Consider the following 23,124-nt stretch of genomic DNA (forward strand, 5'->3'; position numbering starts at 1 on the left):
TCCCAACAAGACCTCCCAGCAGAGTGGGTACTGTTTTCTATTGGGCCATGTATGTACAGATTTTAGATGGACTATCATGGGACTGGCTCCTACAGCTCATCCCATCCATCCCTGGGCCCAGACCTTGGCATTTATTCCAGGGAGATCAACTTGCTCTGTCTGGGGAGGTTTGTCCTCAGCCATTAACATTATCATCTTGTGCCCTTTGTCTAAGGGGACACCAGTCTCCAATTTGTCTCCCATTAGGTGTATAGTAGCTCCCAAGATATCTCTTCCTAGCAGAGGTACGGGGCACTCGGGAACATGCAGGAAGGAATGGGTGAGCCTATGTTTGTCCAGTTTACATTCTGATGGTTCTATGAATGCTCGTTCTTGAACCTTCCCTGAGACCCTCATAATTTTACAACTCTTGTGACTGAGTTTACCTGATCTGGTGTTCAGAACTGAGTAAGTGGCATGAGTGTCAACTAAGAATTCAACAGGCTTTCCCCCCATGTCCAATATTAGGCTGGGGCTCCTAGGGGTCAATTGGTGTGCCAGCTTAGCAGCCCCCTGGCCCCATCATTCTTCATCTATCTGGCACTCCCTCCCAAAGACTCAGGGTGGGTGGTAGTATAGATTCAGAGGCATTTCCTGAATGCACTTCTGCACATGGTCTGCTGAGCTGAAGTGTCAGGCACAGCCATTTCACACTAGGAACTCTGGTCTGAAATGCTGGGTACAAGGCCTCTTCACATGGTATCCTATGAGCAGGTGAAACTAGACTAAGTACAAAGGAAAAGAAAAAGGTTAGACTTTATTACCCAGTTTCTACTTTTATTTCCAGGGAATTGTTAATGGACTTTGCCAGTGACACAGCCACCACTGTAAATAGCTCTACTTCCACTGTTACTACCATTCCTAGTTTATATGAATCCATGGTTTATGTCTGTTATATATGCCAAGGAGATAATTACCAAAAAAAAAATCAAGAGGAGAAATATTTGGTAGCCCTTTTCATATATAGTATATCAATATCGTAATAGTGATACTTCCATTGACAGAGTGTTAGGAGCTTGAAAGATCAGTCAGAAATATAAATATAAATAACAAAAGAATAAAGTATAAATAAGCATACAGTATAATAAGACATTAAGCGTATAATAAGACACAAAGTAAAATAAGCATGAAGTAACAAGCCTAAACCACAAGAATAATTACTTTATTTACATGAGAACATGCCACACAATTTCTTTTTGTAAAAAGGAAAATTTCTTAATTCAATTTGTAAGCATGTTATATACATAAATCACATTTTTGATAGAATATATCTATTGGGTAAAATAACATGCATCAACAGTCTACTTCTTGTCTAGGATGTTCAGGTCATGCATGAGATGTTTCTTATTATTGTCTGCAGTAAGCTTGATTTCCCTAAGTAATTGCTTTAAAACGGAACACGCATGAAATATAAGTTCTCCTATGTTTTTAACAAGGCATGTTATACTAAATCAGTATCTGAGCTTACAGCATCCAGTGGGATAGGGGATGATATACTGGTTCTACTGCCTGCAATTGGGAGCAAGAACAAAGGGCTGCCATATTTCTGGGACTTGCCTTTTCCCACAGACCCTATGCCTGCCAACGAAGGAGTTACAACTCTAGATATTTCTGATCCCTCTGTCCCTTCAGGAATCCATAAGTTTAAAGGCCAGATCCTGCACAGTCAAGAGTACAAGATCCCAACAGGCTTTCAGGACAAACGTCTCTTAGTGATCGGTCTTGGGAACACTGGAGGGGACATTGCAGTGGAGCTCAGTCGAACCGCAGCTCAGGTACACCATCTCTGAATCTGCACTCCCACCCCCAGCATCATTTCTGGTATCTGGAGAGTGGTATTCAAGATTATAAAACACACCGGCCAATCGCTAAATTATGTGGACACAGGGTAAGTGAAAAAAAAATCTTGAAAATCCCTAAAGCCTCTCATAACACACGCTTTACAGAACTGAAAAGATGTCCAAGAGATGTCCAAGAAGGGTCTAAGAAAATTGTGTGAATGCCAGACCACTAAGTATTTTTCAGAGGTACCCCTGGAACAAGATCAAATGAGCAAATTGTTCTACCCATGCCAACTGTCTTTCTTTCACACTCTCTCTCTGTAATTCTGGAAAGAAAATCCATGTAAAAAGAGAAAGGGGAGGTTGTTTTCTGAACATCTCCAAGTTTTCAATTAGGAGTCAGATTTGTACTTCGTTTTGAGGTAAAAGCACCCGTTACTTTGCCCAAGAAGTATGCATAATGATTTTAGAAATTCCAAGCATAGATCCACAAATTAGAAATCTATTCCACTTTATCATAAATTATAGGACAATGATTAGATTTAGAAATAATAGATTTTTATTTAATTTAGTTAAAATTGCTTGCTCAAAACCTCACTTTAAATCCTATATTATTTACATGTAAAACATTGCCAGCTCAATAGCACATGTCTGCTAGTACTATAATTCTTTACTTTAAACATGATGAAAATACTTAACCGATACATAGGTCAGGTCAAAGTGATTTATGAAAATAATGACAGCGGGGGAACACCTAGTCATTTGGAGATCTAGGTACAACTTCACCAGTCCTCTGTTGTTATAAGACCAGAATGTTATAAATCGTTTGAAACATATTGAAGAAAAATACTACAAAACTGATGCACATGTATTTATCCTTCTTGCCTTACTTTTTAGGTTCTTCTCAGTACTAGAACGGGTACCTGGGTCGTCAGCCGCTCTTCAAATGGGGGCTACCCATTTAATATGATGGATACAAGACGCCACAATTTTACTGCACAAGTTCTGCCTTCATGTGTACTAAAGTGGAGTCGAGAGAGGGGCTTGAATAAAAGATTTGATCATACGAATTATGGACTAAATATTACTAAGGGGTACTTATATTTTTATTTAATGGTAAAGTTATTTAATCAATATTTCTCATTCTATTTTATTCAGAACTCAAAATGTTCAATAATTGTGACATTGCCTTTGTTTATCCAAGCTTATTCTTTTAAGACAATGTCTATCAGTACCACAGAAGTTCTTGAAACAGGAGTACTCTCTGTCTGGTAGCAAAATAGTAATTGATGAGGCTAGAAGAAAATGAAGGATGGAAACTTTATTTCCAGTTTGAAAATTACAAAATTTAAATTGGCCTTGAGGGTTCACAGGATGGCTGCCATCCACAAATAGAATATTTGCAGCAACAGTGAGTGCAGATGGCCAGCTCTCACTAACCTTTAATAAATGTCTACTCTGCCTGAATGATTAGAGGTATGAATTTCCAATAGAAATTCCTAGAGTTATATATTTTAATACACATCTATATAGAGCTACACATTGGCAAGGAAAAGGAAAACTGAAATGCATGTAAAGTCATTAAATGTGATTTTTATTATATGCATGACCCAAATATTTTTTCTTGGGTAAGATGGCTTTCAACTTACGAAGAAAATTAATAACAACGAATGATTCAATATGTAAATTTTATAGACATTATGTCTGCTGCAATTAGGTAGAATGATGTTCATAATGAAAATATTTATTATGAAAATCTATCAGTAGATTCAATTTTTTTAATCCAAAAATTTTTTTGTAATTTCCTCTTTGCCAAATGCCAATCCTTTGAGGCCTGGGTGATGTGGACCCAAAAGTGACTATCAAATGGATTGTTGTGTACTTGATCCTGACATTGCTCCAGAAATTAGACCCAAGAGACAGAGAATTTTGAACCCCACAGGAAAGAGTAGGTTTAGTCATTTTCTACATGCCTTCTACTGGGAGCAGGAAAACAAAAGATGTTATAGAAACAGTAAGTCAGATAGACAGCTCTGACTTAGACATTGGTCAATTTACTCCCTTGACGTGGCAGATATTTTGAATTGACTAAATAAATCATTTGCTGAGTGTCTTATAAATATAACCACAGTGAATAATTTTCTCCTCTGTGTCAAAGGAAAAAACCAAAAACAATTGTGAATGATGAGCTGCCAACCTGTATCCTCTGTGGGACAGTCACTATGAAAACCAGCGTGAAGGAGTTTACAGAAACCTCTGCTCTCTTTGAAGACGGGACAGTGGAAGAAAACATCGATGTTGTGATCTTCACTACAGGATACACCTTTTCTTTTCCCTTTCTGGAAGAACCTCTCAAAAGCCTTTGTACAAAGAAGACATTCCTGTATAAGCTGGTCTTTCCCTCAAACCTAGAGAGGACAACACTGGCTATGATTGGCTTCATCAGCCTTACAGGATCCATCTTAGCAGGCACGGAGCTCCAAGCACGATGGGCCACAAGAGTATTCAAAGGTACCTGGACTCTATTTAAAGCCCTATGTGAACAAATGAGTCTTGAAACCAGTCCCCTGAGATTTAGCTAAAATCAAACAAATGTGAGTTAAAGTAACATAAAACATCCAAAAAAATTTTAGTGAAGAATTAATTTTATATATGTGTAATATTATGGTGGGTGTGCTTATGTCATTAATGTGACTGAGTGGAAAAAGAGGCTTTGACTCTGTGGATACAATAAATTTGGACAACAAAATAAAATCACATTTCTCAGAGTAACTGAAAATATTAGAAGCTTCAGGATCCTGTTTTATACTACTCTAGTCAAATCAAGTCTAGTTTAGTCCATTTACTCCTAAGTCTTTCCATTTATGACTATCAGTAGAGTTTTATATCGCTTCCTAAGAAAGACACTGAAATAATATACGCTGTGAATAAAGTTGAGGTCTAAGGAGATAGTGACTTTTAAGCAATGCCCATAAAAACACTGTAGACACTGGACACAGATTGCTATCAGTTATCACTGTAAGAGCAGAGGTGATAGAGTCAGGGCTACTGGGGTCCAATCCCAACTCATTAGCTTTGCAAGGACCTCTTTAAATCTCAGTCCCTTTTTCTGTAAAATGAGAATAAAACCTGTTTCACAAAGGTTTTGTAAAATGAATAACGTCTACAAAGCAATTAGCACAGTTCTTGGCACAGAGTAAATGCTCATTAACTTATAGCTGTTGTTCTTACTATTGCTATTATTATCATACCTCTGTAAAGTAGGGCAAGTTTTAGATTCATAAGCATTTTAAAGAATTCCATTTGTAACTGTATTATTGCATTTGTAAAAATATAAACAGCAATCACAGTTGAGCCAACCAGCTGTCCTTTAGCAGAATTATACCCTTAATGAATAGAAACAATCACCAATAATTAATAAATAGCATATAACACAATATTAGGTAATATTGATTTCTGTCACACTGTAAAAATGTATTAGATATCAACCATACTTTAAAATGTTCTCCTAAATTGACAAACATGATATTTTAACTGGGAGGGTGAGGAGTGGAGGGGAGGAGAAGGTGATTAGGAAATCTCATTTATTTGTATTACAGAAAAAATTCCATGGCATTTGTGATTAAATTATTACAAATGTTTACTTAAGGCTAATTAAAGTGCTTTCACAGCATTTTCCAATTATATTAAAACAATAGCAAAGATCAATAAAACTAAAAGCTGGTTCTTTGAGAAGATAAACAAAATTGATAAACTATTAGCCAGGCTCATCAAGAAAAAGAGGGAGAGGACTCAAATCAATAAAATTAGAAGTGAAAAAGGAAAAGTTACAACGGACACTGCAGAAATACAAAGCATCATAAGAGATTACTACAAGCAACACTATACCAATAAAATGGACAACCTGGAAGAAATGGACAAATTCTTAGAAAGGTATAACCTTCCAAGACTGAACCAGGAAGAAATAGAAAATATGAACAGACCAATCCCAAGTAATGAAATTGAAACTGTGATTAAAAATCTTCCAACAAACAAAAGTCCAGGACCCGATGGCTACACAGGTGAATTCTATCAAACATTTAGAGAAGAGTTAACACCCATCCTTCTCAAACTCTTCCCAAAAATTGCAGAGGAAGGAGCACTCCCAAACTCACTCTGCAAGGCCACCATCACCCTGATACCAAAACCAGACAAAGGTACTACAAAAAAAGAAAATTACAGACCAATATCAATGATGAATATAGATGCAAAAATCCTCAACAAAATACTAGCAAACAGAATCCAACAACACATTACAAGGATCATACACCATGATCAAGTGGGATTAATCCCAGGGATGCAAGGATTCTTCAATATACGCCAATCAATCAATGTGATACACCATATTAACAAATTGAAGAATAAAAACAACATGATCATCTCAATAGACGCAGAAAAAGCTTTTGACAAAATTCAACACCCATTTATGATAAAAAACTCTCCAGAAAGTGGGCATAGAGGGAACCTACCTCAACATAATAAAGGCCATGTATGACAAACCCACAGCAAACATCATTCTCAATGGTGAAAAGCTGAAAACATTTCCTCTAAGATCAGGAACAAGACAAGGATGTCCACTCTCACCACTGTTATTCAACATAGTTTTGGAAGTCCTAGCCATGGCAATCAGAGAAGAAAAAGAAATAAAAGGAATACAAATTGGAAAAGAAGAAGTAAAACTGTCACTGTTTGCAGATGACATGATACTATACATAGAGAATCCTAAAGATGCCACCAGAAAACTACTAGAGCTAATCAATGAATTTGGTAAAGTTGCAGGATACAAAATTAATGCACAGAAATGTCTTGCATTCCTATACACTAACAACGAAATACCAGAAATAGAAATTAAGGAAAAATCCCATTCACCATTGCAACAAAAAGAATGAACTACCTACGAATAAACCTACCTAAGGACGTAAAAGCCCTGTACTCAGAAAACTATAAGACACTGATTAAAGAAATCAAAGATGACACAAACAGATGGAGAGATATACCACATTCTTGGATTGGAAGAATCAATATTTTGAAAATGGCTATACTACTCAATGCAATCTACAGATTCAATGCAATCCCTATTAAATTACCAGGGGCATCTTTTAGAGAACTAGAACAAAAAATCTTAAAATTTGTACGGTGACACAAAGGACCCCGAATAGCCAAAGCAGTCTTGAGGGAAAAAAACGGAGCTGGAGGAATCAGACTCCCTGACTTCAGACTATACTACAAAGCTACAGTAATCAAGACAAAATGGTACTGGCACAAAAACAGAAATGTAGATCAATGGAACAGGATAGAAAGCCCAGAGATAAAGCCATGCACCTGTGGTCAACTAATCTATGACAAAGGAGGCAAGGATATACAATGGAGAAAAGACAGTCTCTTCAATAAGTGGTGCTGGGAAAACTGGACAGCTACATGGAAAAGAATGAAATTAGAACACTCCCTAACACCATACACAAAAGCAAACTCAAAATGGATTAGAGACCTAAATGTAAGACCAGACACTATACAAATCTTAGAGGAAAACAGGAAGAACACTCTGTGACATAAATCACAGCAAGATCTTTTCTGACCCACCTCCTAGAGTAATGGAAATAAAAACAAAAATAAACAAATGGGACCTAATGAAACTTAAAACTTTTCGCACAACAAAGGAAACTACAAACAAGATGAAAAGACAACCCTCAGAATGGGAGAAAGTATTTGCAAACAAATCAACAAAGGATTAATCTCCAAGATATATAAACAGCTCATGCACCTCAATATTAAAAAAACAAACAACCCAATCAAAAAACGGGCAGAAGACCTAAATAGACATGTCTCCAAAGAAGACATACAGATGGCCAAGAGGTACATGAAAAGCTGCTCAACATCACTAATTATTAGAGAAATGCAAATCAAAATTACAATGAGGTATATCACCTCACACCAGTTAGAATGGGCATCATCAGAAAATCTACGAACAACAAATGCTAGAGAGGGTGTGGAGAAAAGGAACCCTCTTGCACTGTTGGTGGGAATGTAAATTGATACAGCCTCCATGGAGAACAGTATGGAGGTTCCTTAAAAAACTAAAAATAGAATTACCATATGACCCAGTAATCCCACTACTGGGCATATACCCAGAGAAAACCATATTTCAAAAAGACACATGCACCCCAATGTTCATTGCAGCACTATTTACAATAGCCAGGTCATGGAAGCAACCTAAATACCTGGCGACAGAAGAATAGATAAAGAAGATGTGGTACATATATACAATGGAATATTAGTCATAAAACGGAACGAAATTGGATCATTTGTAGAGACGTGGATGAATCTAGAGACTGTCATACAGAGTGAAGTAAGTCAGAAAGAGAAAAACAAATATTGTATATTAACGCATATATGTGAAACCTAGAAAAATGGTACAGATGAACCAGTTTGCAAGGCAGAAATTGAGACACAGATGTAGAGAACAAACTTATGGACACCAAGGGGAGAAAGTGGGGGCAGGGGGTAGGATGAATTGGGAGACTGAGATTGACATATATACATTAATATGTATGAAATAGGTAACTAATTTTTTAAAAAAGCCACAATGAAATATCGCCTCATACCTATAAGAATGGCTATTATCAAAAAAACAAAAGATAACCTGTGTTGACAAGAATGTGGAAAAACTGGAACCCTTCTACACTATTTGTGGGAATGCAATAGTGCAGCCACTATGGAATATAGTATGGAGGTGGCTAAGAAATTAAAATTAGAAGTACCATATGACCCAGCCGTCTCACTCCTGGGTATATATCCAAAAGAATTGAAGTCAGCATCATAAGGAGATATCTGCACTGCCATATTCATGGAAGCATTGTTCCCAATAGTCAAGATATGGAAACAACTTAACTGTCCATCAGTGAATAAATGGGTAAAGAATATACAGACAATGAAATATTACTCAACCTTAAAAAAAAAAATCCTGCCATCTGTGACAACATAGATGAATCTGGAGAACATTATGCTAAATGAAATAAGTCACAGAAGGACAAATGCTGCATGATCCCACTTATATGAGGAATCTGAAATAGTCAAGCTCATAGAAGCAGAGAGTAGAAAGGTGGTTAGCAGGGACTGCGGGAAGGGGAATGGGGAGTTGTTGTTTGATGAGTATAAAGTTTCAGTTATGCTAGATGAATATGCTCTACAGATCTGCTGTACAGCACAGTGACTATACTTAACAATACTGTATTACACACCAGAAATTTTGTTAAGAGGGCAGATCTCATGTTATGTTCAATAAAAAAAAAAGACAATCCCAAAACAAAAACAACACAGAAGACTCTTAAGTACCTGGATTTTTTAGGTATTTTATAATGAGCTCAAAAATGCTTATCAGAATGACAGAGCTCAGCCCTTCCCCCTCCCCCGTTCAGAAAAAAAAAAAAAAGGAATGACAGAGCTGAGAAAACAAAACTTGATTAGATCACACCATAGCAGTGATTGCAAGCCTCTCCAGAAAGCCTCCAAGAGGCAGTCTGGGAACCACCAAGTGAAGTCTTTCCAGCTTTATACAGGATAAAATGATCCTAGTGGCAAGTATACTACAGAGCTAAGTCAGACCTTTCTCATGTAGGTTAGTAACCCCACACCCTGGGGTCAGCAACTTGGCAACTGACAAGGGCAGGACTGGCCAGAAAAGAGAGACGGTCCGTGTCTAGGTGGATTATTGAGAACAAGCACATCCTCACAACAGCTCAAGCAGACAGAGCCTTTGTGAGATTGAGAGACTGCCTGGCCCCTTCCATGCCTGAGCCTCCCCATGTAACAAAATGAAGACATACCAAAGCAGGGTTATAAGAATGGGGTCATTTTAAGTGTTTACAGTTAACCAGCTAATAGTTTTAATGCACACACACAAATATAATGTGGAGGTATATATACAATATAATGTAAATAATATTATATGTCAATATATGTAAAGTGCAAGCAGATGAAGAGGGGCAGGTCCTGATGACCAGTGCAGTGCAGGCTCAGCCACGGGGCATCTGTCCTCACAATTCCAGCAGTACAGTACCCTGCTTAAGTGAATTCAGAGGGGGAATTTACCTCCAAAAAATTACCCTCTGCACTCTAATTCCATTCTAAGCTTTGATGACCACATGTTTTGAGGTTGGAGCAGTGGGGGGCCAGAAATCAGGTGGAGGAGAACTCAACGGAAGAGGCACATGTGACTTTACTGTTGTTTCTGACTTTCCTTACAGGACTCTGTAAGATACCTCCATCTCAAAAATTGATGGCTGAGGCTACGAAAAAGGAGCAGCTCATAGAAAGGTATGAAATATAGCCTGCTACCAATATATTCCATTACAAAAAAAAAAAAGATTTTCAATATAAAAGCCATTCCTAGAGAAGCAATGTGGTAGGATGGAAATAATTGCATTATGAGTCAGAAGAATATGTTTTCAGTCCCTACTTTACCACCAACTAGATTTGTGGCCTTAGATGTGTCCAATGGAGGGACCAGGTCACTCCACTGAGTCTGGCCCAGGACAGATGGCAACCCTTTGTTCACTTGCCCCCAAAGCCCTGTTCTCTTTGTTCTCCTCCTACTTCTCAGGCTGCTCTTTCTAGGCATTTACAGGTGTCTCCTCTTCCTCACTCCTGAAAAGTGGTGAACCCCAGCCTTAATCCTCAGACCTCTTCTCACTTCTATTAACACTCACTCCTAGGTGGCCTCACCAGGCCTGTGGCTTTAAATGCCATCACACACTCATGGCTCCCAAACTTGGATCTCTAGCCCAAATCTCTCCTCGGAACTCCAACTCTTAATCCAACCCCCTCTAGATAGCTCCACTTAGATACGTAATAGGTGTTTGAAATTTAATATGTCTAAAAACTAACCCTCGACCTCCACCTGCACATGGGCTGCTCTGAGACTTTCCCCTTCTCAGTCAATGGCTACTTATTCCAGTTGAACAGTCAAAAACTTTGGAATGATCTTTTTTTCCTCTTTTTCTCTCACATCCTCAGCAAATACTGTCAACTCTTACCTTCAAATAAATTCAGAATCCAGACCCTTCTCACGACCCTGGCTGTTACCACCCCAGAACAGGTCACTATCATCTCTCACCAGGACACTTGCTGTCACCTCTTATCTGGTCTCTGTACCTCCCGTCTGCTATTCTACAGTCTAACCTTGACGTTGCACAAGAGTGACCAATGCTAACATTGCTCTTCTGTTGAAAACCCTCTGACTGCTTCCCATTTCACTCCCAGAAACTTCCCTGCAGCTCTGCACCCCTATAGGCAACCAGCTACCTCTATGCCCTCATTGCCTCCCGTTCTCCCACCTCACCCATACTGCTCCAGTCACTCCAGACAGCTCCCTGCTCTTCCAACATGCCAAGCATAGCCCCCTCAGAACCTTTGCACTTACTGTTCCCTCTGCCTGGAATGTTCTGCCCCCACCCCGTACCTGTAGGTTCACTCTGCTCAAATATCACCTCATAAGAGAGAAGTCTTCGCTGAGAACACTGTATAAAATGGCAAACCACTCAGTCTCATCATTGCCTCTTCCCCTTTACCCTCCTTTATATTTCTTCATAATTCCTATTACCGCTTGATATATTCTATATCTATTTGGCTGGGGGTTTTTTTCTACAGCCTGATGATTTTCCCTGTTAGAATGTAAGTTCCTTGATAGCAAGGACTTTGTTTTACTCACTGTTGAACTCCCAGCACCTAGGATGGTGCCTGTCATGTGATACACACTTAAGACTGATTGATTAATTGAAGGAAAGAATGAATAATTGAAAGAATGACATTGGCACATCATGAAGGTTTACTAACAACAGAAATAAGTGGGAACAGAGCCTTCATATACACTATACAGTTGACCCTTGAACAACACAGGTTTGAACTGCGTGGGCCCACTTACGCGTAGAATTTTATCAATATATTGGAAAAATTGGGGGAGGTTTGTGACAATTTGAAAAAACTCACAGACGAATCACAAAGCCTAGAAATACTGAAAAATTAAGAAAATTTAGGTATGTTATGAATGCGCAAAATATATGTTATCAGATACTAGTCTATTTTATTATTTACTACCATCAAATATACAAAAATCTATTTTAAAATTTATCAAAACTTGCACACATAAACACAGACCATGCATGGCACCATTCACAATCAAGAGAAATGTAAATAAATGTAAAGATGCAGTATTAAATCGTAACAGCAGAAACTTAACTGTAGTATATACTGTACTACTGCAATAACTTCATAGCCACCTCCTGTTGCTATTGTGATCAGCTCAGGTGTTTCAACTATCAGCTTAATATGTCATGTGATGCTAATCATCTCTGCAAGAGCAGTTCATCTCTCCAGTAAATTTCGTGTCTCAGTAAAAAGTGATCTCTTGCAGTTATCACGTATTTTCCGTCGTGTTTAGTAAACCTTGAATAATACCACAGGACCCATACAAAAGTGTCACTAGTGATGCTAGAAATGCTCCCAAGGAGGAGAAAAAAGTCATGACATTACAAGAAAAAGTTGATATGTACAATAGATTGAGGTTTGCTAGCTGCAGTTGCCTGTCTTTTCAAGATAAATGAATCCAGCATAAGGACTGTTATTTTAAAAAAGAAAATTTGTGAAGCCATCGCTGTAGCTATGCCAGCAGGCATGAAAACCTTGCACTTTTTGTGAAATACCTTTTTATCTTGTATTGAAAATGCAGCTTTTATATGTGTGCAGAATTACTATAAGAAAGGCATAGTTATAGACTAACATGACTTGAGAAAAAGTGAAGTCATTACACAACAACTTAAAGCAAAAGAAAAGTGAGGAAGATTGTAATGCCAGAGAAGGATGGTTTGATAACTTTAGAAAGAGATTTGTCTTTTAAAATGTCAAGATAGGGACTCCTCTCATGGCGCAGTGGTTAAGAATCCACCTGCCAATGCAGGGGACACGGGTTCAAGCCCTGGTCCGGGAAGATCCCACATGCCACGGAGCTACTAAGCCCACACGCCACAACTACTGAGCCTGTGCTCTAGAGCCCGCAAGCCACAACTACTGAGCCCACGTGCCACAACTACTGAAGCCTGCGCGCCTAGGGCCTGTGCTCTGCAACAAGAGAAACCACTGCAATAAGAAGCCCGCACAGCACAACGAAGAGTAGCCCCCACTCACTGTTAACTAGAGAAAGCCCATGCGCAGCAACGAAGACCCAATGGAGCCAAAAATTAATTAATTAATTAATTTTTTTTTAAATGTCAAGATAATGGGAGGAACAGCTTCTGCTGACCAAGAGGCAGCAAAGTTCCAAGACACCATTAAGAGAAGGATACCTGCTTGAACAGGTGTTTAATGCAAACAAAAGTGCCCTATTCTAGAGGGGGAAAAAAGGCCACAAAGGACATTTATTAGTAAAGAAGAGAACTAAGCACCAGAATTTAAGGCAGGAAGGCGTAGGCTAACTCTACTGTTGTGTGTAAATGCAGTCAGGTTTATGATTAGGACTGCCTTATCTATAAAGCTGCTAACCTCAAGCCTTGAAGGGAAAAGATAAATACCAGCTGCCAGTCTTCTGGGTGTACAACAAGAAGGCCTGGACAATGAGAACCCTTTTTCTGGATTGGTTCCTTACATGCCTTGTCCCTAAAATCAGGAAGTTCCTTGCCAGTAAGGGACTGTCTTTTAAAGTTCTTTTGATATTGGATAATGCCCCTGGCCACCCAGAACCCATGATTTCAACACAAAGCGCTGAAGTGCTCTATGGAAGGAATTGTCAGTGCTATGGAAGAAAACAGAACATCGGGAAAGTCTGGAAGGATTACACCATTGAAGATGCCATTGTTGTTATAGGAAAAGCCGTGAAAGCCATCAAGCCTGAAACAATAAATTCCTGCTGGAGAAGACTGTGTCCAGATCTTGCGCGTGACTTCACAGGATTTATGACACAGCCAATTAAGAAAATCATGAAAGAGATTGTAGATATGGCAAAAAAAATAAAAATAAAAAGCAGGGGGTGAAGGGTTTCAAGATAAAGATCTTGGAGAAAGTCAGGAGCTAATAGAGAGAGGGCTTCCCTGGTGGCACAGTGGTTAAGAATCAACCACCAATGCAGGGGACACTGGTTCGAGCCCTGGTCCAGGAAGGTGCCACATGCTGCAGAGCAACTAAACCCGTCTGCCAGAACTACTGAGCCTCCGCTCTAGAGCTCACGAGCCACAACTACTGAGCCCACGTGCCACAACTACTGAAGCCCGCATACCTAGAGCCCGTGCTCCACAACAAGAGAAGCCACCGTAATGAGAAGCCTACACACCGCAATGAAGAGTAGCCCCCGCTCGCCGCAACTAGAGGAAGACCCAACACAGGCAAAAAAAAAAAAAAAAAAAAAGCTTAACAGAGGGAATTCCCTGGCCATCCAATGGTTAGGACTCTGTGCTTCCACTACAGAGGGCAAAGGTTCGATCCCTGGTCTGGGAACTAAGACCCTGCATGTCATGCACAGCGCGGCCACACACACACACACACACACACACACACACACACACACACGAGCTAATAGAAACCATACCAGAGGAATTAACAGAAGACAACTTGATGGAGATGAGTGCTTCCGAACCAGTGCAAGATGATGAGGAAGAAGACATAGAAGAAGCAGTGCCAGAAAACAAAGTGACATTAGACAATCTGGCAGAAGGGCTCCAATTATTTAAGACTGATTTTGACTTATTTTATAACATGGACCCTTCTATGATACAGGCACTAAAACCAAAGCAAATGATGGAAGAAGAATTGGTACCTTATAGAAACATTTTTAGAGAAATGAAAAAGCAAAAAAGTCAGACAGAAATTACAGTGTGTTTCCATAAAGTCACACTACATGTACCTGCCTCTTCAGCCTCCCCTTCATCTCCTCCACCTCTTCTGCCTCTGCCACCCCCGAGACAGCAGGACCAAGCTTCCTCTTCCTCTGCCTCCTCAGCCCACTCAATGCGGAGATGACGATGAAGACCTTTATGATGACCCACTTCCCCTTAATGAATAGTAAATAATCATCATGCCCTACTGTCAATAGATTTATCTGTTGTGTTTGTGTGTCTGTCTTCATGTGAAAATCTAAAAACTGCACGGCAAGAATTGTATGAGAAGTTTTTGTGTCATCATCGTCATCGTTGCTTAAGTATCTGTCATGTAGAACATCGTGTGTAAGACTTGTACTGAAGTGGATAGCCCATCCTTACATAGGTATAAAGTGAGTGATATTTACAGTAATATAAAATTAATAATGTGTTAGTTTTCTTACTATTTTCTAACTTTGCTTTCAAAGAATTACGTTACTGTACAGTATGCCTCCTTCTCTCATATTTGGAGAAATTGTCTATCAGCCTGTCATCACAGGTAAGTGGGTTTTTTTAATGTAACAATGTTTCCAATACTGTACTATGAATATGACTGTAATGCTGTATACCATAAAAATTTTATAATGATTCATTCATTAGTATATAGGCTACGGTTCCATGAAATAATCACATTGCTGCTGCTTCTTCATTATCAATGTATGATTCATTATACTTGTAAATAAATATGAATTTCTTTTTCACATTATCTTTTCATTTTTGATGTCTAGTGTTTGGGATACAAACAACATCTACAGTATTTTGTATCATATAAGACAATATTGATATAGTTACCAATAGACAATTCGTCTTATAAACAGATGACATAAACTCATGGTATTGATGAGTACAGTACAGTACTGTAAATATATTTTCTCTTCCTTATGATTTTCTTAATAACATTTTCTTTCCTCTAGCTTACTCACTCTATTATAAGAATACAGTGTAGAATCATACAACATACAAAATATGTGTTAATCTACTGTTTATGCTGTCAGTATGGCCTCCAGTTAACTACTAATAATTTATTAGTAGTCAAGTTTGAGGGGAATCAAAAGTTTCATGTGGATTTTCAACTACATGGTGGGTTGGTGCACCCAACTCCCTCGTTGTTCAAGGGTCAACTGTACTTATATCTGTATCATGTTCAGTACTGCTACGCCAATTACGGTCCTCTCAACTCACAATTAACATCAATAAAAGTAATTTAGGTAGCTATATATGTGATGCTTTCTTATCATGTTTATTTATTCAACAAATAAGATATTTGAACTGATCTGATTTTATCCTCCTATCAAATTCAAGAACCTAAAACATTATTTAAATCTCCTCTTCCAATTGCCTCCTTCTACCATCTCCTTTAACAAAATTAATTATGCTCACAAATACCCTATGCAAATAAACTCCTCTTATTTTTTTCTCTTCAACACAGAAAAACATTCCTGACATGGTTTGACTCCAATAGAAAGAAACAAAATGGTGGGAGGTGGGGTAACTCATAACTTGAAAATCAAAAGTGATCCATCTTCTTTCCTATCAGGGGTTTGATGAAAGATACCAGTGGAGACAAACTTGACTACATTTCCTACATGGATGAACTTGCTGCCTGCATAGGCACGAAGCCCAATGTCCCACTTCTGTTCCTCAAGGATCCCAGACTAGCTTGGGAAGTTTTCTTTGGACCATGTACTCCTTACCAGTATCGCCTGATGGGCCCTGGAAAATGGGATGGAGCCAGAAATGCCATCCTGACCCAGTGGGACAGGACACTGAAACCCTTAAAAACTCGAATAGTTCCCGATTCCTCCAAGCCTGCCTCCATGTCACGTTATTTGAAAGCTTGGGGGGCACCTATCCTGCTCGCCTCCCTTCTACTGATCTGTAAATCTTCACTTTTTTTTGAAATTGGTGCCAGAAAAACTATGGGACAGAATTTCTCCTTACTTAGTAAGTATTTGGCGAGGATAAATCTGCTTGGTTATGAGGGTTGTACCAAGTCATATTAATTCTATTCCCAAATATCTTGTGTTTTTCACTTCTCTTCTCCATCATAACTGTTATCATCCAAGGTTAGGTCTAATCATCTCTTATCTGAATTATTGTACTATCTTTCTCTCTAGTCTCAGTATCCCCTTTTTTTTTTGCCTCCTTTACCTAAGCAATTATTCTAAAATAAAAAATGTTGTCATTGTTTCTATCAAGATCCTGGCAGGAATAAGATAGAACTCAAATTAGGTAATTTAATATAAAGATTATGTCAAGTGGTTTGGGCAGAGTGCAGGGAAATCATAAGTAGAATGAAATTCTGCCACACTAGTAACAATGAGGTGCTTCTACCATCCGCAGGCCTAATGAGGAAAGGGGAGAAAACAATTATGAATGAGAGAGAGAGAGATTATGTACAGAGGGCCGCCTCTCAAGAACTATGACCTCCAGCTGACCAATGAAGGCAGTCCATGGTGACTCCAAAAGTACTAGGGAAATTAATTGCCGAATCTTAGGCTCTTCCATCCCGCTGCCCGTGCTCCCCAGTGGCCTAACCCAACCAAAATTTAGAGGGCAAGGTTACTGACTATTGTGGATTTAATTGCACCCCCACACACACCAAAAGATATATTCAAGTCATAACCCCTGGTACCTGTGAATGTGACCATACTTGGAAGTAGGATCTTTGCAAATGTATATAAGTTAAGATGAGATCATACTGAAGTAGGGTGAGCTAGATCCACTATAAAAAGAGGATCCTTATAAAAAGAGGATAAGACACACAGAGACACAGTCACAGTGGAGAATGCCACGTGAAGACAGGCAGAGATTGGAGTGATGCATCTAAGGATCGCCAAGCAAGCAAACACTGGAAGGTAAGAGAGAGGCACAGATCAGATTCTCCCTCAAAAGCTCCAGAGGGAGCAACCCTGCCAACAATTCCGGACTCCTAGCCTCCAGAACTGTGAAAGAATAAGCCACCCACTCTGTGGTACTTTGCTATGGCAATCCTAGGTTACCAATACACCAACTGATGTGTTAGGAGGCGAGCCTCCTAAGCCACGGAGCAAAGCAAAGATGATGGGGAGTGTATAGGAAAGGGCAACCAGAAAGGATCCAGAGCTGACACGTTGCTTTCCAATGTAAAAGTCCTTCAAAGTTTGTCCCTTGATTAGAGATAATAAATTCCTTAGCCTGGAAGAGGAGACTCTTCAGGACCTGAGTCCCTTTGCCTAGGTCACCAGAATCCTGTCCTGCAGCTACCCCTCCACTTCAAACCCTGCCATCTAGTACTACCAGACTACGGACTGTGCTGTACCTCCTCACCTTGGCACAAGGTGTTGCCTCTTCCAGCCCGTCGAATCCATACCTGACTGTCTTTCTAGAGAGAGCTTGATCTTCACCCTCTGTGACGCCTTCCCTGATTCCCCAAAGCAGAGTTGACTGCCCCTTCGTAATGATTGTGCCTCATGTACTACTCTGTCATTGTTCTGTTCTTGCTATAGTATAATTTTCTTTTTCTGTCTCCTAATGAATGGTGAGTTCTTGAGAGGAACCATGTTCAGCTAAAACACTGCCTGATAAAAAGACTGCAAAATAAATATTTGATGACTGAACAGTGACCTCACTGGCTGACGTTCCTTGTCTCTCCTCTTCTACCCACATTCTTTTCTTCTGCCAACTTGATAAATTACCTCAGATTACCTCAGCTCTGCAAATGAACAATGACAGTCCACCAACACCTATTTCACAGACAGTCTTTGTGGCAATCAGAATAAATACAACTAACTAATCCATAACTGAGAGCACTGGTTCAAAGTGCTAACTCTAGTATTCAACCTGGATTATAATCCCAGCTCTTCCATTAGCTGTAAGGCCTTGGCCAAATTACTTAGCCTCTCTGAGCCTCAAGTGTCCTCAGTTGGAAAATGAGGAGAAAAGAATAGTATCACCTACCTCAAAAGTAAACATTAAGTTTACTTAACAATATAGTGTGTTACTTACACAGTAAATTACCTATTAACAGCTGAGGAGTCTGAGGACATTTTTAATTCTCTGAATTAAAGGATTTGAAAATGATTGCCTGTTGCCTAATCAGAGAGTATGGCCTTTGCTCTCTGTGGATTGTCTGGTAGCACTTTCCAACTACGATTACTCTTTTGTCCTTGTGCCCCACCCCCACCCAAACCTTGAGGTGTGCTGCCACCACCATCGCTGCCACTATCACTGCACCACCCTCATGCTTCTCAGATGGACCTTCCAGGATGCAGTAAGCAAATAATAGCAAAGGAAGAATTATTCTCAATCATCAAGAGTGGACCTCCTGTCAGAAGAACCTAGGGGCAAGACGGGAATAAAGACACAGACCTACTAAAGCACGGACTTGAGGATATGGGGAGGGGGAAGGGTAAACTGGGACAAAGTGAGAGAGTGGCATGGACATATATACACTATCAAACGTAAAATAGATAGCTAGTAGGGAGCAGCCTCATAGCACAGGGAGATCAGCTCGGTGCTTTGTGTCCACCTAGAGGGCTGGGATAGGGAGGGTGGGATAGGGAGGGTGGGAGGGAGGGAGACACAAGAGGGAGGAGATATGGGGATATATGTATATGTATAACTGATTCACTTTGTTATACAGCAGAAACTGACACATCACTGTAAAGCAATTATACTCTAACGAAGATGTTAAAAAATAATAATAATAATAAAAAGAGTGGACCTCCTGATATAACTTGTTGATGTGTCTCTAGGTTTTTATTGGCAACAACCCCCAGTCAGAGAAGCACCTAATTCCAAATCTTCAAAACGAGCTAAAGCTGTCCAACAGGAGCAGTGTTGCTGGAGGATGGAGGAAACAGTGCTCACCAAACTGAGAAGGCATCTTGAGACTGAAAAATACGGCTGGTGGCTCCGTATAATCAATGGATCAGTTTATTATGGGGTAACTTACTCACAGGGTGGGATCTGAATCAGGCAGACAACGAACCGGAAGCATTCACAGCTGCACTCCATACCACCAAGGGGCCTTTGGAACAATTTTATAGTTTTCCTAGGGTTTGGGGGGGGTACGTGCTTAGATAAGGGACATGCATTCCTAAGCTAAGACTTATGAACAGGCTAACTAGTCTCATGAGCACCAGAATATGTCAGGGAAGGTTTTCATTATTGTTTGGGGACTAACGCAGCATAGAGGCCACCTGGTCCTAGTGATTATTAAACAATATCTATTAACTACAAAGCCCTTGACAACAGAGAAGTGATTCACTGCACAGTACAGTCCTGGGTAGGGTCAGTGAAAGGACAGGAGAAATTGTAAGGGCCCAAGATGACACCAGTTCTGGCTAACAGCCATACACGTATCATATTTAAGCTATCTATACCCAAGTTCTTGAAGGAGAAAACAAAACTTAGATGTCTTTATTACCTCATTATTTTTAGTGTTGCTATCTTTTTCCATGTAGTGATCTTTAGGTGAGAAATCAAAGACTCACAGAAGTTAAGTAATTTGCCCTGATTCACACAGCAAGTAGAGGCAGAACAGGGATTTGAACCCACATAGAGGTAACACTAAAGCCCAGGCTGCCTCGCTACTTGCCTTGGGAAGCAACTCCTCTATTTGCCTCTTGCCACCTCAGTTTGCTTGTCGACGAAGCCCAAAGGTGGACACCTCCTCCTTCAGGAAGCCTTTGTCTTCCTGCTGTTTTCCTTCCTCTACACCTTGAATATACTTCTAAACATTGTCCCAGTTCTCAAAGAACAAGTGATACCAGGAAAAGGCTACTGCGTAGGAATCATTTTAACTGGGAATCATATTTTCATGGTAAATAGTTGGGGAAATATCAGGTTTTATCAAGATATCAACTTGAGGGGCTTCCCTGGTGGCACAGTGGTTGGGAATCGCCTGCCAATGCAGGGGACACAGGTTCGATCCCTGGTCCGGGAACATCCCACATACCGCAGAGCAACTTAATCTGTGTGCCACAACTACTGAGCCTGTGCTCTACAGTCCATGAGCCACAACTACTGAGTCCGTGTGCCACAACTACTGAAGCCTGCGTGCCTACAGCCCATGCTCCACAGCAAGAGAAGCCACCGCAATGAGAAGCCCGCACGCCGCAACTAGAGAAAGCCTGCGCGCAGCAACAAAGACCTGACGTAGCCAAAAATAAATAAATAAATTTATAAAAAAGAAAAATATGTCAACTTGAGAAATGAAACAGATTATGAAAGTGTTTGCTTTGTCTCTTATTGAACCAAATTTTAATTATAATTGCAACTCTGTACGAATGGGAATTACCTCATTATCTGAAAATTCACATAACAGCAAATAAAACATCCTCCACCTCATACATTCTCACAACAGTGTACATGGAATTTAATTTCAGGAATCCTCAAATCCTGATAGTGGAAATACTGGGATCTGCTTTAAGAAACTCAGCCCAGCTCTAGTCTGACCATTCCCGATCAAGTATTTCTGATCAGATCTCACACACAGGGAAGGAACGACCAATCAAGTGACTGACCTGTTGTGCTGCAGTTCAATGGGAGAGGTTGGAAAATCCAGCCAGGGCTCTGACTTGGGCCTTTAAAATGGTCATGGTTGCAGCTGATGCTGAAACAGTCTCCCTCAGAAGGGGCGGCGAGGAGTCTCTCCTCGGTTGAGAGTGAAACACAGGTCCCAAGGATGATTCATAATCCTGTAACATTTAGAAATATTATTATTGGGCTTCCGGGAAGATGGCGGAAGAGTAAGACGCGGAGATCACCTTCCTCCCCACAGATACACCAGAAATACAACTACACGTGGAACAACTCCTACAGAACACCTACTTAACGCTGGCAGAAGACCTCAGACCTCCCAAAAGGCAAGAACCCCCCCACATACCTGGGTAGGGCAAAAGAAAAAAGAAACAACAGAGACAAAAGAATTGGGACGGGACGTGCACCAGTGGGAGGGAGCTGTGAAGAAGGAAAGCTTTCCACGCACTAGGAAGCCCCTTCGCGGGCGGAGACTGCGGGTGGCGAAGGGGGAAAGCTTCGGAGCCGCGAAGGAGAGCGCAGCAACAGGGGTGCGGAGGGCAAAGAGGAGAGATTCCCACACAGAGGATCACGGCCGACCGGCACTCACCAGCCCAAGAGGCTTGTCTGCTCACCCGCCGGGGCAGGCGGGGCCTGGAGTTGAGGCTCGGGCTTCAGTCGGAGCGCCGGGAGAGGACTGGCGTTGGCGGCGTGAACACAGCCTGCAGGGGGTTAGTGCGCCACTGCTAGCCGGGAGGGAGTCCGGGGAAAAGTCTGGAGCTGCCGAAGAGGCAAGAGACTTTTTCTTCCCTCTTTGTTTCCTGCTGCGCGAGGGGAGGGGATTAAGAGCGCTGCTTAAAGGAGCTCCAGAGACGGGCGCGAGCCGCGGCTAAAAGCGCGGACTCCAGAGACGGGAATGAGACGCTAAGGCTGCTGCTGCCGCCACCAAGAAGCCTGTGTGCCAGCACAGGTCACTATCCACACCTCCCTTACGGCGAGCCTGTTCAGCCCGCCACTGCCAGGGTCCTGTGATCCACGGACAACTCCCCATGGAGAACGCACAGCGCGCCTCAGGCTGGTGCAACGTCACGCCCGCGTCTGCCGCAGCAGGCCCGCCCCGCACTCCGTGCCCCTCCCTCCCCCTGGTCTGAGTGAGCCAGAGCCCCCGAATCAGCGGCTCCTTTAACCCCGTCCTGTCTGAGCGAAGAACAGACGCCCTCCGGCGACCTACACGCAGAGGCGGGGCCAAATCCAAAGCTGAGCCCCTGGGAGCTGTGAGAACAAAGAAGAGAAAGGGAAATCTCTCCCAGCAGCCTCAGAAGCAGCGGATTAAAGCTCCACAATCAACTTGATGTACACTGCATCTGTGGAATACATGAATACACAACGAATCATCCCAAATTAAGGAGGTGGACTTTGAGAGCAAGATTTATGATTTTTTTCCCCTTTTCCTCTTTTTGTGACTGTGTATTTGTGTGCTTCTGTGTGAGATTTTGTCTGTATAGCTTTGCTTCCACCATTTGTCCTAGGGTTCTATCCGTCCGTTTTTTTTGTTGTTGTTGTTTTGTTTTTTTAAATTTTTTTCTTTTCTCTTAATTATTTTTTATTTTAATAACTTTATTATATTTTATCTTACTTTATTTTATTTTACTTTATCTTCTTTCTTTCTTTTTTCCTTCCTTCCCTCCTTCCTTCCTTCCTCCCTCCCTCCCTGTCTCCCTCCCTTCTTCCCTCCTTTCTTTCTTTTTTCTTTCTACTTCTAATAATTCTTTCTTTCTACTTTTTCTCCCTTTTATTCTGAGCCGTGTGCATGAAAGGCTCTTGGTGCTGCACCCAGGAGTCAGTGCTGTGCCTCTAAGGTG

General features: G+C 40.8%; 1 protein-coding gene across 1 annotated transcript in view; it reads left to right on the forward strand.

The window, feature by feature from the left end:
* Positions 1–18,464, forward strand: part of FMO4 (flavin containing dimethylaniline monoxygenase 4) — a 34,095-nt gene extending 15,631 nt beyond the window's left edge. Inside the window, 6 exon segments of the mRNA XM_060033874.1 lie at positions 1,672–1,814; positions 2,718–2,914; positions 3,979–4,331; positions 10,103–10,172; positions 16,296–16,650; positions 16,652–18,464. Coding sequence (XP_059889857.1) covers positions 1,672–1,814; positions 2,718–2,914; positions 3,979–4,331; positions 10,103–10,172; positions 16,296–16,650; positions 16,652–16,723 — 1,190 coding nt within the window. The 3' untranslated portion in view covers positions 16,724–18,464.
* Positions 18,465–23,124: the final 4,660 nt, after the last annotated feature.

The sequence above is a fragment of the Delphinus delphis genome, chromosome 1 (assembly GCF_949987515.2).
Source record: "Delphinus delphis chromosome 1, mDelDel1.2, whole genome shotgun sequence".
NCBI classification, from domain to species: Eukaryota; Metazoa; Chordata; class Mammalia; order Artiodactyla; family Delphinidae; genus Delphinus; species Delphinus delphis.